Source organism: Nannospalax galili, unplaced genomic scaffold, assembly GCF_000622305.1.
Source record: "Nannospalax galili isolate Female #2095 unplaced genomic scaffold, S.galili_v1.0 scaffold510, whole genome shotgun sequence".
Classification (NCBI taxonomy): Eukaryota; Metazoa; Chordata; class Mammalia; order Rodentia; family Spalacidae; genus Nannospalax; species Nannospalax galili.
Window position 1 is genome coordinate 1552232 of NW_008329677.1, and position 15228 is coordinate 1567459.

Genomic DNA, 15228 nt, shown 5'->3' on the forward strand with positions numbered 1-15228 from the left:
GTGAGACTCAAGCCTTCAAGTTTAGGTCTGCTTCTTTTTGTGAACTTTATGTGTCTTTGTGATTTACTTTTGGACATGAAAGGCTGGTTCCTCTAAGCTTCCTTTTCTCTCTTTTGATTTTATATTGGAGTAGCCAGGTTGCTTTTGTCTTCCTGCGTTCCCACAGAGGCCCAAGTCAGATGACATTCAGATGCCCTCAGGCTTTCTCCTAAGGTCTGGATCCCTCCAGGAAAGATTTTGGCCTCAGGAATTTGGGAGTTGGACTGGCCTCAAGCCGGGCCCAGGAAAGATGCTGATGTAGGGCAGGTGGTGGCCCTGCCACCCAGAGATGCAAAGGAAGATGGGGGTGGGAAGTGGCCTCAAGGACTCCTGGGGACTGCACTGAGGAGCTGGGTCAGTCTGGAAGCAAAGGATCAAGAAGAGGAAAGGTCAGCCCTGGAGTCCTGGAAAGAGGCTGGCAGGTTGTGTAGGCCCAGGGAAGCAGAGGGAGGTGAGGGTGGGGCCAGGCCCAGAGTGCTCCTGGCGACCTGAGAAGGAATTGAGTTGGTCTGGATTCAAAGGATCAGGAAGCAGTGGTGGTTCCCAGGGTATCTGTGGCGCAAAGACAAGGAATGGGAAAGGACCCAGGCTAGGAGGAGAGACCAGCAAGGGAGATGCGAGGGTGAATGATGCCAGTAGAGTCAAGGTGCGGAGGGCACAATCGACTTACCCCAGAGAGGGACCTGCGAGTTGGGTTGGAGAGAGGCCTCTGGGTCATGCAGGCCCAGGGAAGCAGAGTGAGAGAATACTCTTAAGTGTAAAATTCATTCTCATTCGTGCTTCGTAACACTTTTAATCTGTTGAGCCACTTTCCCTCTTCAAACTAAGATGAGCCTTCCTATTTGCCAAGGATTTATTGAAGTCAGTGAGTAGTCAGTACCCTAAATTCTGTTTGATACATAGTTGATATTTCACCTTATATTGAGAGGGGGAGTTCCTTGATACTTTGTATAACTGATAATTTGTGCTGGTATTTTCATCCACTAACCTTTCCTCACAAGGATAAATTAGAAGACAAAGAGAAGGAAAAGAGACAAAAGGGAAGAATGAGGAAAGGGAAAATGAAGAAAAAAGTCATGAATTTCTATTAAAGATGTGACAGTTTTTCCTACTTCATTATTTCTGAAGATAATTTTAGGAAAATCACCTTCAAAGAACCTGCAGGTTTTTTTCAACTCAAGTCAGCTTTGAAAAAAATAAGAAGACACAGGCCAACAGATTTATACTTAGTTGAAATTTTTATTACTTGTTAGAGAATACTAGACCACTGTATGTAGATAGCAGCACAGATGGTGATATTCTCTGTGAACATATATTTTTTTGGCTGTATGAGCTATTTAAGGAAGCCTTCCAGGCATACAGTGGTCAATGGGCATACCAAAACAAAACAAAACAAAACAAAAAAAACCAAACAGCATCATTAATCATCTGGGATATGCAAAATAAAACAAGACTGCCATTTCAATTGTTAGAGTAGCTGTCATCAAAAGGAAAGCTAAGTGTTGGTGAGGATGTGGAGAAAAAGGAACCCACTAGACCCTTGGCAAGACTGTAAATTGGTACAACCATTATTGAAAATAATATGACAGTTCCTCAAAAAATTGAAATAGAACTATCAAGTGACCTGATGGTTCTGCTGTGATGAATAGCCAGAAGAAATGGAATTTGCATGTGGAAGAATCGTCTACCTCATGCTATCTTCAGATTTATTCCTGTGTGGTATATGTACACACAATAGAATATTTTTCAGTCTTAAAAAGAAAGAAATTTTATCTGGGTGTGGTGGCACACACCTTTAGTCTCAACACTTGGGAGGGAAAGCCACAGATCTACATCACTCTTGGGGTTGAGTATGGATGTAAGAGGAAGGAAGGCAGGAACTACAATCTGCAACTCAAAGTTTAAGTCCTAGGAAAATGGGAAATACTAGAAGAGAGACTGTCACGTCTCCTTGGAAAGAAAGAAACGTGTCATGAAGCCACATGACAGAAGTGCTGTCAAGGGGGCTGGAGAGGTGGCTCAGTGATTAAGAGCACTGGTGTGCTTACAGAGGACCCAGGTTCAGCTTCCTGCACACACATGACAGGTAACAACCATCGGTAACTCCAGTTCCAGGGGATCCGATTCCCTTTTCTAGCTTTCATGGACATTACACATACATGTGGCATTCTTACATAGATGCAAGCAAAACACCCATGCACAATTAATTTTAAATTAATAAAACAATTTAAGTGCTAAGGGCACAAGGGAGCTGTGTACTTCTTAGATGCTTCTGAGGAATCAGACAAGGTCAGGGCTGGTGGTTACCACTGGGTATGCACCATGGAGGTCATGTGCCAAAGTACTCACTGTACCTGACTTTAGTAAATCTTAGCATTTTGCAGTAGTCATTCAGACCTTCATATTTGAAAAATAAATACATTACATAGTGACCTTCCCTGACACCATAGCTCTACTCCATGCTGTCATCACTCCTGCCTCTACCTGTGGATGCTTGCCTCCAACTCCCTGTCCTTATGAGTATTCCTTGCTTTTCACCTCAAAAATAATATTAGGTTGGTCTCATTTACCCTGCTTTATCAAGTTCATGAACACTGAAATGATTTAAAACCATTTGCTTTTCTAATTCTGAATATCCTGCAGTCTGGTTTTTGCTTTTCATAACACTTGTTTAATCAATACAGAGATGTTTTCCATTCATTGGAAATTTGCATTTTAATTTAGGCAAACAGCTCTTGCCTAAATTTTCACCTGGAAAATAAGCATAGTTTGTTACTTCTTACCTTAAATAAAAATTTATAAAGATGCCCTCTCAGAACCATGAGGAAATAAACCATGTTCTTGCTTCAAGTTTCTGTGTGTCTCACCCTGTGTGCAGGCTCCCCGTTCAGAAGCCGTCACTGTCCTCGGATCCCTCGTCTGCTTCCCAAATACCTATCAGGAGATCCCTCTACTGCAATCTGTGCCAGGAGTGGATGAGGTCATTACAGGAACTGAGGATGTCAAGGTACAGAAAACCATTCCAGCGAACCTCAAGTTTAGCATTTTATAGTTAAGCTACAAGACTGTGTCTTCCATATTATATGTCGATCTACTTTCCCCTTAATCTTTTAAATGATTCAGTAGTTGTTTGCAGAAGTGTGTTGTGGGAATTATAAATGTACCACATTTATAGCATATTGAAGTTAGACCTGATAGCTCTATTCCTCTGGTGTTTTTTGTTAGATCTGTTTATCGTTCCTAGGGATCATAATTATGTAATGAATCATCCTCTGTAATAATTTTATTAGCTTAGTTATGCTGCATTAGTGTATCAAATGAATTTATAAGAAATAATTGAAATAAGTTAAATATTCAATCCTGTTGTTGGCCTGATTAAATGCTACTAATAATTTGAAACCCCACATTGTTTCTTGGGGGATAAAAGTAAACATTTGTTCTGTCCTCAGCTGACTTTTGAAGCAAACAAAAAGATCTCAGTGCCAATCAGTCTGTCAACCTGTAATACCTGATTAGAATATATAATTCAATGTACAGTGTATAATCCAATCAAAATAAAATGGAGATTCTTTTCCTATCTGGAAGTCTCAGATGCTCTGCTTGACTTCCATTGGATCCTTAGTAACACTGTACTACAGGCTGAGTTAGATACCATGGAGGCCCCTGCTAAGGCGAATCAGGATCCTCTTTCCCCTAGTTTCTACCTGAAAGAAGGGCTCCCTGAGCTCCCTGGCCTTTCAGTAGCTCCAGGCTGCCTGTAACATGGTGAGCACATGTGGGAAAACAATAGTGCCATCAAGTTTTCATTGACTGAATTTTGTGTTTTCAGAATTACCTCATAAATATTTTACTGAAGAATGCTACTGAGGAACCAAATGAATATGCAAGGTAAATGTTGACCAAGAGGTAAACTAATTTGCAATTTTAAGATGCACATTTATGTATAAACAGTTAATGTTTAAAAAACACATTGTTTACATTTCTTTTACACACATCAAAATAGTAAGAATTATGTCAGGAAAATGCTATGCTTAGATATTTAAAAGTCATAATTACTACTAAAAATGGTAAGATGCAGAATATTTTACATAGAACATTATCTTTTGCAAACCAAAAGGCAAAATTGAAGATAAGTGAATGTATTTTCTGATGTTTTCAGTAAGAAGGTGAGTAGAGGGATAAAGCAACAATTCATGAAACTATTGTATGTATAGGACAGAGATTCTTAACTGCTCAGGGGACATTTGACAATGTCTGAAAACATTTGGGTTGTTTCTTCTAGGCATCTAAGGATGCTAGCAGTCTGTGACCAAGATAAGAGGCTTTCTAGGTTACCTTATGCATTAAGAAATTCCTACCTCACTCTCAAGGTAAAGCCAAAGCTGGGAATGCTGAGAGAGGGGTATACCTGTCTCATCTTCAACTTCTAACCCCATAAGGCCACCAGAAGTGCAGCTCAGCCTCTGAGTGCCTTCTTGGATTAACTCATGTCCTGCTTCCTTTGGGCTCTTGGTAAGACAGCTGCCCATCATCCCTCACTATCTTGTTAACTCTGATTTTAAAGTTCATTAATTTTTGTATTTTTTTGAATTTTGCTATTTTCATTGGGTATGTTAGTCCATTTTCCTAGTCTGCCATTATCAGAAACATGCATTTCCAACTTGTTAATATTGAACTAAACTTTTGGGTGAGCTATAACCAAGTTGGTTAACAGGTTCTGGTTCAGGTAATACTTTGTTCAGGAAAGTTACATTTATATTCCAAGCCTATGATTTTCCTTCCTTATCCTGCTCTTATTCTATTTGGCTATAAGATTATAAAACTCACAAAACAGGCAACTATTTTATTCTCTATAGCAGAGTGTCTTTTGCAAAATTAGAATTAATATTTTTTGTTTTGTTTTGGTTTTTTTTTTTTTTTTTTTTTTTTTTTTTTGAGAAAAAGTCTCCCTGTAAGCCCAGCTGGCCCGGAACTCACTATATAGACCAGGCTGGCCTTGATCTCACAGAGATCTGCCTGCCTCTGCCTCCTCAGTGCTGGGATTAAAGGTGTGCACCTCCACACCTGGCAGAATTATTATTATTATGTTTTTAGTATATCTTGTTGGTTTAAAAAAAAATCTACAAATTTGTCCATTTCATCTTTATTTTTAAAATATTTTTAATAGTTTCTGATTGTTTTGCTAGCCTTGTCTAAGATTTGTCAACCTTAATAGTCTTTTCCCCAAGTAACATTTTGTTCACCATTCTGAATTTGTTTTTACTTCAAGCTTTTGGCTATTTTATATTTTTCTACTTTATTCATAATGTGATTCCTTTTGTTAGTTTTTAAAGTGCATACTTAGTATATTGGTTTTTTTTAAATCTTTTCTTCTTTACAGTATAAACATTTATGTGTTTATTTCTAAGCACCACTTTTTCTGAATCTATGTTTTAATATGTAATATTTTTCAATTCCAGTTTTCTTCCTACTTTTCATTATGATTCCTTCATGGGTTTTTAGATGTATTATTTCCTTAATTTCTAAACATTATTATTTCTGTCTTTTTGGCTGTTTTCTCAAGTAATTACATTGTGGATCAAAATATCTATATGATGACTGGCTTTGAAGTTGTTATTTGTTTTATAGCTCAGTATGTAGTCAGTTTTTATTAGATGTCCCCTCTTTCTTGAAAAGATTGTATATGTTGTTCGTTAATTGTTGGGCATGCTGTTCTAAATGTAGCCTTTATATTGATTTTTATAAAATCAAGTGTTTCACATATTCTGTTCTTTCTGATTTAAAAAGTTAATCTGATCATTTACTGAAAGATAGCTTAAAATCTTTCATTGCTGTGTATTTACCTATTTCTTGGTATTTCTGTCAAGTTTTGCCTTATACATTTGCAGGTGATGTGATGCTATTAATTGTCCAGGCATTTAGAATTGTCCAAAGTATACTTTTATGTTTGTATGGCCCTCTTTATTTCTGTGAATGACATTTTTTATTTTAAAGACTGCTTCACCTGATATTGATTTAGAAATTGTATGTCAGTTTTCATTCTTTAAAAATATCTTTTCTGTATTCGCTCTACAATGTCTTTGTAAAAGATGCAATATCTGAATTTCATACATTTATAAAATTTGTGTGATCTTCATCTTTTAACTTAAAATTTTAGTTCATTTATTTTTGTTATTATTTATGTGTATGTGTGTATTGTCTGCATGTATGTGAGTGCACCCATGTTGTGCAGTGCTGCATAGGTCAGAGGGCTTCGGATTCTTCTGGAACTGCAGTTAAAGACAGTTCATAGCCGCCATATGGGTGCTGGGAATCAAACCCAGGGCCTCTGCAAGAGCAGTCAGTGCTCTTAACCACTGAGCCATCTCTCCAGCCCCTTAACATTTTATTTTTAATTGGTGCTTTTCAGCATTTATTTTGTTTTCCTGTTTATTACCTTCATTTCCGGCCTCTTTTTTCTTTCTTAGATGATTTTTTAAATTTTCCTTTCCACAGTCTATTTTATTAGTCCTAGACTCCCATTCCATTTTCTTAAAAGAAATTCTAGATTTTTTTCTTCTTTTTCTTTTTGGCTTTTTGAGACAGGCTCTCCTTGTAGCCCCAGCTGACCTGGAACTCACTATGTAGACCAGGCTGGCCTCGATCTCGCAGAGATCTGCCTGCCTCTGCCTCTTCAGTGCTGGGATTAAAGGTGTGCACCACCACACCCAGCTAATTCCAAACATTTTAATATTATATAACAGTTCTGAAGTTAGCCTCCCTTTACTCTCTTCCTAAGCAATGCTTTTTCCTAAAACCATCTCCTACTTTTTTTTCCTCCCTCACTGCCATTCCTCCTTTCCTGACTTCCTTGCTAACCTCTCCTTCTCTACCTAACCTCTGAATGGTAGACTGACCCAGGGATTAGGACTGCACATAATCTTTCTCTACAATTTCCCAAGTGCTCATATACATTCTAGTCTGGTTATAAATACTATCTACTTGTTGATGATTTCTAGTTTATTTAGCCAGCCTTTTTAATGAACTCTTTATATAGCCTGGTTTATATATCAAACAACAAGCTTGCTACCTCAAGTTGTATGTCTTAACATCTAAATGTAAGAGAACAGATGACAATATTATCTACCTAGGTTTTCAGCCCAAGGTTTTGTGGAATATCTTTGATTTTTCACACCTATCATAATCCAACCTGTCAACAAATCTTGACAATCCCTTTCCCTCATTTTTTTCTTTAGTATAGAATGTGAAATTCCTTTGAAGAGTAGTTTATACTAATATGAACTTTAAAAGAAATAACAGTAAAAAATATATTTTGAAAGTTACATTCAAATGTACTTTAAAATTAAATATAGTGTTTATCTTACATATGAAGGAAGTATTTATATATGTTGTAAAGAAAATAATTACAAACCCAATTTTCAACAGTTTTCCAAGATTCATGCTTTTATTCATTCTCAAAATTATATTAATAAAATGTAATAATTCAACAAAAATAGGTAATACAGATTATAATTTAACAGAAAATTTGCCACTTATTTCAAGAAATATTAAGTACTGTTATTGATCATATTGCTTGTCCTAAAACTTGGTCTACCAAAAGTTCTTTACCTTTTCTCTGAAGAAACATTCTACTAGTATACCTATATTTTTTTACTACTTTATATAAAGAGATTTAAAGTATTTTGTCATTTGAAAATATATTAAATTTCAAGAGAGTTTTCCTCCTTTTGACTCTTTTTAAAAAGATGCATCGCCATTTGCTCCCTTGGAGTCTGGATCTGTGAAGAGCTTTCCCAGTGTACCAGCCATCCTCAGGTGAAAGAGGCCATCAATGTGATAGGTGTAACTTTGAAGGTATTCTCATTTCATAATGGTGTAATGGTGGGGTTTTTTGTTTTTTTTTTGGTGGTGGGGGGGGTGTTCTTTTTGAGACAGGGTCTCCCTGTAGCCATAACTGGCCTGATCTGGAACTCACTATGTAGACCAGGCTGGCCTCCATCTCATAGAGATTCGCCGGCCTCTGCAGCCGGAATGCTGGGATTAAAAGCATGAGCCACCACCCCCAGCCCATGAAGCTGTCTTCTAGGTATTTAACCAGTGTTGGTTAGTATTAGTCCATTTTTGTGGTAATTCAAAAGTCCCTTTCTGAGTGCTGTGACTGCCTCCTATTGGCAATGGCTGTTAGGCTATTTACATTCTGAGTTTTCCTGGACCAAGCCTAGGCCAGATAGGGGCTCTTTTGGGGGTCTGGGCAGATTCCTGTGGCAAGAGGAACATCTGCTATCTGTTGGTAAAAATGTCAAGAAAGTGAGATTTCAAGCTGTAACCTCTTTATAGGCCTGGGATAGGACCCTGTAGCTTCCACCTAGGAGCCCTAGGCATTTACCCACTAGCTAATCCTTGGGCATTTGGGGGACATCTTTCTTTCTTTGCTTTGATATTGAGAGAAACGCTATTTATTGGGCACTCACATGTAGCCAGAATACTGGCAAACTTTCTCTCAGATCCTTTTTTGATGTTTTCTGATAGCTCTGCAAATTGAGCATTGCAATCCTTGCTCTACACCAGAAGAAATCAAGTCCCAGAAAAGTTGGGTCACAAGTTCAAGGCAATACAGGTGTTAAGTGATAGAACCTGGATCGAAAGTAGAGCTGTGTGAAAGAAAAGCCATAGCTGAACTTTCATTTGTGCTGTTAGATGCTTCCTAAAGAAAAGCTCACAGCCTGTCCTATTTTGGCTCCTGCTTAAAAACCGTGGAGGTCATTAGCACTGCTGTTCTCAGACCTCCAGAAGCAGTGAGTCTGCCAGGCATATGCTGAGGGCTTTGTGGAATTTCTCAGTGGCAAGGGAAGTGTCCCCATTTTATCAGCAAAGGTATGATACGCAGGAGAAATAGGAACTTATTTGAGACTGTGGGACAACTTAGCTGCCTCTGAATTGAAGCCCTGCACCATCTGTCTAATACTAGTATCCAGGCCCTTCTTGCCCATCTTTCTTCACTGGCTACTACATGCAGCAATGATAGTAACAACAATTACAACTAATGCTGGGCAGTTATCACTAGACCAGTGGCAGCCCCTGTTCACCCTTTGTGGGTTATCTTCTTTGGTCTGTGAAGTGATCAGTCAACAGTGTCTTTTATCCTTATATTGGAATGGGATACTGTGGTCTGGCCCCTGCCTGACTAAATTCAGTGCCTCTTGTTCCCCACCTGTATCCTAAACCTCCACCCCCTTCACTTCCTGCTCCCCCATGTCTCCTGTATAACACCTGGGTTATGTCCCAGAAGCTGAAAACATGCTTGCTGCTGAGCCCTGTAAAAATTAGTAAACCATGGTACCATGTGTCACAGTTCCCTCCAGCCTGACTCTTACCATCATATTGAAGCTTGGGAATCATCTCAGGAGGTGAAGTGACACTGCTGCCTGTATTTCACAGATGAGGAAAATGCACTGACTGAGCAGTGACAGGCCAAACGCAGAATGTTCTGGCCACATGCCTGGGACTTTGCATAATGGGTGTGCAGGACTCCCTCTAACTCTCCAAGGCATGGAGAAATATTCACATAATAATTTTGAAATTGAAAAATATTGGATATAAATTGTTAATCCATGTGGATTTCAGTTCATTTTTAAGTGCCCCATTTTCTCAAGTCTAGAATGTTTTTCAATCTTTATTTTTTCTGAACTCTAAATATATGCATTTAATTTAAATTAGTTCCCTCTCTATCCTTTACCGAGAATGTTGTTGATAATTTGATGGCATATTAGACATGTATGGTTTTCCATGTAGTATAGAATAGAATAGAAATTGATAACAGTAGAGAAATGGAATAATAGATGTTTCTTTATGTTACTATGACTTCTCAGAAATGCCTGCAATTTTCCTGTAATTATGAGGAATAGCATAAGGTACCCAAAAACATAAAATTAATACATACTGAGCCCTTACCCTATCAAACACTGTCTATCACAGTGCCAGATTATGCCACCAATTCCTCCGCACTCTGGGCAGATTCTGCTGCCATACCCATTTAGGCATAAAGGAAACCTGGGCAACAGGAGGACAAGGAACCAGTTACAAAAGCAGAAGACCAGGATGCAGCCAGGGAGGTCTCCTGTTAATCACTGCTATTAACAGAACACTGAGATCCTAATCCCGCCTTCCTCTGATTCCAGCTTTGCCTGTCAACTGGGTTGTCTCACTTAAGGATATAACACAAAAATCTAAGAATTGAGGACTAGGTAGAACAAAACCAACAAGGAACAAGAGGGACAGCAATCACATAGAGAAGAGGTGCTTTAAGAGACCTTTGGGGGTCTGTCAGGAGGGGGAGAAAAGAAGAGGAGGTGTCACCCCTGCCCTGTCCTGCCCTGCCCTGCCCTGCCCAGCCCTGCCCAGCCCATGCTAAAGAACCAGAGATGGAAGGGACCCTAGTAACACCAAGGTGACTTGGATGTGCTTGTGGATGTGGAAAAGATACAACTAGGGACAGGAGAGATGGCTCAGTGGTTAAGAGCACTGACTGCTCTTGCAGAGGACCTGGATTCAATTCCCAGCACCCACATGGTGGCGATGAACTATCCTTAACTCCAGTTCCAGGGGAATCTGAAGCCCTCTTCTGACCTTGCGCCATTGCACAACATGGGTTCACTCACATACATACAGGCAATGCACTCATACACATAAAATAAAAATAATTTTAAAAAAAATAATAAATTTTAAAAATGTTAAAAAAAAATACACAACTAGCCCTGCAGGGGAGGCTTTCTCAGGAGCATTGATTAAATCTACCTACAGCCTTAGTACTGAGTGGGATCAGCCCAGCCAGCTGCCACTCAGAACATGCCACACAGGCAATTGTTTGTGTGTGGTGGGACAGCAGTGGGTAGCAGGTATATGGTGGTTCTAGACCACCAGCATACTCATTCTCAGCATCCTACGTTCAAGGACATGGAGCATGGCTATAGAGTAGCATGGGCCAAGGCTGGAGTGAGCTGCTCAACCTGATTTCCCTGAGCTGGCCAGGTTGCCCTCAGCCCCACCTGCCTCCCACTTTCTTATCCCATCTCCCCAGACACCCTAAGTTTATTCTTCTCACCCTTGCTGCTGTTTCCAGTCACCATGGTTTGCTGGTTTATACCTCCCAACGCTTCATGTTCTATTTCACCTAGCACCCCAAATCCACATACCCCCACCAACCTTCATGGCTCAGTATACCTATCACTGAGCCTCCTGGCTAGGATTGCCAGCTCTATCCTGGTTCAGCAGGTCACCCTCCATTCTACTGCCCAAGGAATTCATCTGTGCATAAGTCTGACCAGTACAACCCACAGGCCTGTGTATATGGCAGGTCATTCAGGAACCAGCCTACCCCATGATACCACCAGTCCCTAGAAAATAGATAAGTAGCCTACCCTACTTATCTTGTGCTTTCAATCTCTGTCTTTGATTTATTGCTGCCATGTTCTCAGCCCTTCCTGACTATGTGTTGAATGAGTGAAGGAATGATGTATCCCCACCATCTTCCATCTCCCTGTGCATGCATACTGCCACACACCTGGGAGTCCCCCTGTCTCGAGGTTGTTTCCTGTCTCAGTGCCTGTTCCATCACTACACACACATATTACCTCCCACCTAGGAAACTCTTCTCTCTCTCCAACCTACATTTTTAAACTCAGCTCTCCCTTCTGCCACCCATTCTGACTTTCCCATGTCTCCCTATTCTGCCCGAAACCCTTTTGTCTTGTCTGCCACAGCGCTCATCATTTTCCTTTTGTCTGTTTCCAGCTTCTTAAGAGCCTTGCTAGCATCCATTCACTCTCCCCTACTCCCTCAGTGTTTCATCTTCCCCTTGAACACAGCATGTTAGCATTGCCAATAATGATCACAATATAAGAAAATAATAAATGCATTACTTATACTGTGGAGGAAATGAAACATGATGGGCTAAAGCTGAAGAATTGGAAGGGATGGACTGCTTCATGAATGCAGTGACATTTTGTGCCAGGATCTGAACAATGTAGCAGTGCCAGTCACATTTCAGGCAAAGCCAAGAGCAAGTGCAGAGACCCTAGGGCACAAACACCCAGGGTTCTTGGGGGACAGAAAGAGGCCAGTGAAAATCAGGTCATCTGGGGTCAGTCTAGATGAGGGAGGAAGGCTGTAAAGAGCCCCTCAGTGCTCATGTGACTAAGAGTGAATGGTACAGGGCCATGAGCAGGTATTTGTGCTATAGATAATGAAGGGTGGATAGCAGTGTCGCCCCAGGTTCTGACCAGGCAGGAAGCACGGGTGTCCTTGTCCCATTCATGCACTCCCTGATAACTATGGCTTTGCATATTCTACCTCTTTGATACCACACAAGAATTGAAAACATCTAGAAGACTTGGAACATGAGACCGCTTTAGGAAATAGAGTCATCGAATGTACTATAGTCCATGAATTATGTTCCCTAGGCCTCTAAGGTACACATATATCTTAGTATGTTACACATGTAGGTCATTTCATTTCCTTAGGAAGTTTTATTTGATCAATCCTTATTTCTCCATGTGTAAAATAAAGATAGCTGCCAATGAAGATTTATCAGTGAGAGAATGAGTTACATTCTTGTAAAAGGTTTGGCTCATAAGGACCAGCAATGCATTCTATTTTCATTGCCTCAAGTTGTCAAGCTGGATACAGAATTTGAAATTTGGGGTTTAGTAGGTAAACAGTGGCTGATTTTTTTCTACAGGATAATATTTAAATCAACACAGGTGAGGCTAGACAAGAGGCAGTAAAAGCCAACCCTATTCATTATACATCCAGTGGTGACTCTGAGGAAATTCAATTTGTCCCCATGAGGGATTACAGGGAGAGAGAAGAAGTGATGCTGATAGAATGGTGGTGTGGTTATATATAAACTCTGTTAATGGGACATAGTTATCATCTATTTCATATTAAATAAATGTACTGCAATCTGTACAGACCTGAGAAGAAAAAACAGTTTTGTTCTTCCTTAAGAATAATACTCCTGCTAAGCTGCTATATTTACTTTGGGATTTTGTTTCCTTTTATAGTTTTCTAACAAAATCGTGGCTCAGGTCTCTTGTGATATTCTTCAGTTGCTGGTTTCCTACTGGGAAAAGCTTCAGATATTTGAAACTGCTCTACCCCGAAAAATGGCAGAAGTAAGTCCTTTATTTACAACATCAAAACATACATATTTCCTTTTTAATAATGTATCTGATATCTAATGAATTACAGATCCTCAAATAATTGTTAGGGAAGCAACTATTAAACTGCCACGTGAGTTCCATTTTCAGCTGATGGTGCCTGGCTCTTCTCAGATGCAGTTCTAGGCACAGTGTAAAGAAGCCTGCAGTGTTACAGGGCAGAGACTGATACTTGGAGAGTTTGAAAAGCAGACATGACCACAACAAAGAGATCTTTTGTAGATTGGGCTTTATTCATTGAGAATAATTTGTATGGTGCCAACAAGGAGTAGGCAGCTGGTTTAATGCCCTCCTTACAGGGTGGGGGCCTGGCTGTTGTGTAAAGAAAGAATCATTCCCAGACTAAAGGCCTGGGCCATGCTTTCTGCTGTGGCACAATTACCCTTCTCTAATGAGATCAGTGCAGTAATAACTTCTGAGGGAGTGGTGACCAGGAGAGGGAGCAGAAGGAACAGGAAGGATCATCATAGAGTCTTGGAGGTTGACAACACCCAAGATGCTTTGCTCAGAATTGAGCAGGGACCTTCACTTAGGTGCCTGTGAGAAGGCACATCCATCCCTGACAGTTTTTATAGCTGTGCTTCCTAAAGCCAACCCTATTTGTTATATATCCAGTGGTGACTGAAGAAATTCAATTTGTCCCCATGAGGGATTACAGGAAGAGAGAAGAAGTGATGCAGATCTGTTTCCCCCAAGCCCTGGATACATTTCACTGTTGAGATCACTTTGTTCTCTCAGAAATACAAGAGTCACAAGTGATTTTGCCCTGAAGTGACCTAGAGTGGAATAGACCTTTCACCCTGCTGCAGAATGTAAAGTTGGGTTTTAGAGTGACTGTAATTTATCCAAACAAGGATACTTTAGAAATGGAAAAGAATGCTCTTATATCAGGACAGTAGGTGGAGACCTGGGCTAATTTACAAGATACTAAGTGAGAGCATTTTCATAATTCTTTTTGAAAGCATTTTTTTCACTTCACTGTGGAAATATGGGGACTGATAGTAGAAACAGGGTGACTACAGAAATATTCCTTGCCTTTGAGATCCCAATTTCCCCACCATTAAAGTAGAGTAGAAACCATCTTGTAACTTTCAGATCATAGAACTGCCCTCAGCTTTGTATAGCCTTCCAGTGAGTGGGTAGCAAGCTGAGTTCAGTTACAAGGCCATCTTGGGATTCTTAGCATATGACTTCCAAACCATTGTTATGATGTTTCATTAAGATTTCTCTTTTATACAGATCCTTGTGGCCACAATTGCTTTTCTTTTACCAAGTGCAGAGTATTCCTCAGTGGAAACGGATAAAAAGGTAGGTGACACATTAGCTAAATTCCCCCAGAGTTCATGTTTAAATATAAGACAGAATGGCAAATAAGGTTACAAATGATAATGTCATTTATAGGATCCTTATGCATTTAACACTCTCTCCTATGAAAACATTTTTTTAATTTACTTACCCAGTCTTTGCATGGCTATTGAATAATTACACAGGGACAATATTCTGTTTATTTTTACAAGCAGTGAGCCTTAAAAAGCTGCAGTATAAGATTCGGGGCATGTTTCTTCTTCCAGTTTATTGTATCCTTGCTCCTCTGCCTCTTGGATTGGTGCATGGCGCTGCCGGTGAGTGACCTTCTTCACCCTGTGTCTACCGTGGTCCTGGAGGAGCAGCACCCATCCCAAGCCCCCTTGCTAGATTATATCTATAGGGTAAGTCTCCTTCTAGGTCTGGGGCACAGACTGTGTTTCTACATGTCAGAGAACCATTAAAATATGGGACTGGAGAGATGGTTCAGTGGTTAAGAGCACTTAGTGCTCTTTCAGAAGACCCAGGTTTAGTTCCCAGCACCCACATGGCAGCTAACAACTGGCTGTAACTCTTGTTCCAGGGGATCCAACACCCTCTTCTGGCCTCCCAGGGCACATCATGTACATGGTGTACTTATGTACATGCAGACAAAATCCTCACACAC

General features: G+C 40.1%; 1 protein-coding gene across 2 annotated transcripts in view; it reads left to right on the forward strand.

Annotated features, from left to right (window-relative positions):
- The window catches only part of Ralgapa2 (Ral GTPase activating protein catalytic alpha subunit 2), a 371371-nt gene that overhangs the window by 210940 nt on the left and 145203 nt on the right, over window positions 1-15228 (forward strand). For both annotated transcript variants that reach the window (XM_029567609.1, XM_008841311.2), the window contains 6 exons: window positions 2918-3046; window positions 3869-3927; window positions 7785-7893; window positions 13101-13211; window positions 14496-14564; window positions 14828-14965. In XM_029567609.1, coding sequence (XP_029423469.1) covers window positions 2918-3046; window positions 3869-3927; window positions 7785-7893; window positions 13101-13211; window positions 14496-14564; window positions 14828-14965 — 615 coding nt within the window. The remainder of the gene's footprint in view (window positions 1-2917; window positions 3047-3868; window positions 3928-7784; window positions 7894-13100; window positions 13212-14495; window positions 14565-14827; window positions 14966-15228) is intronic.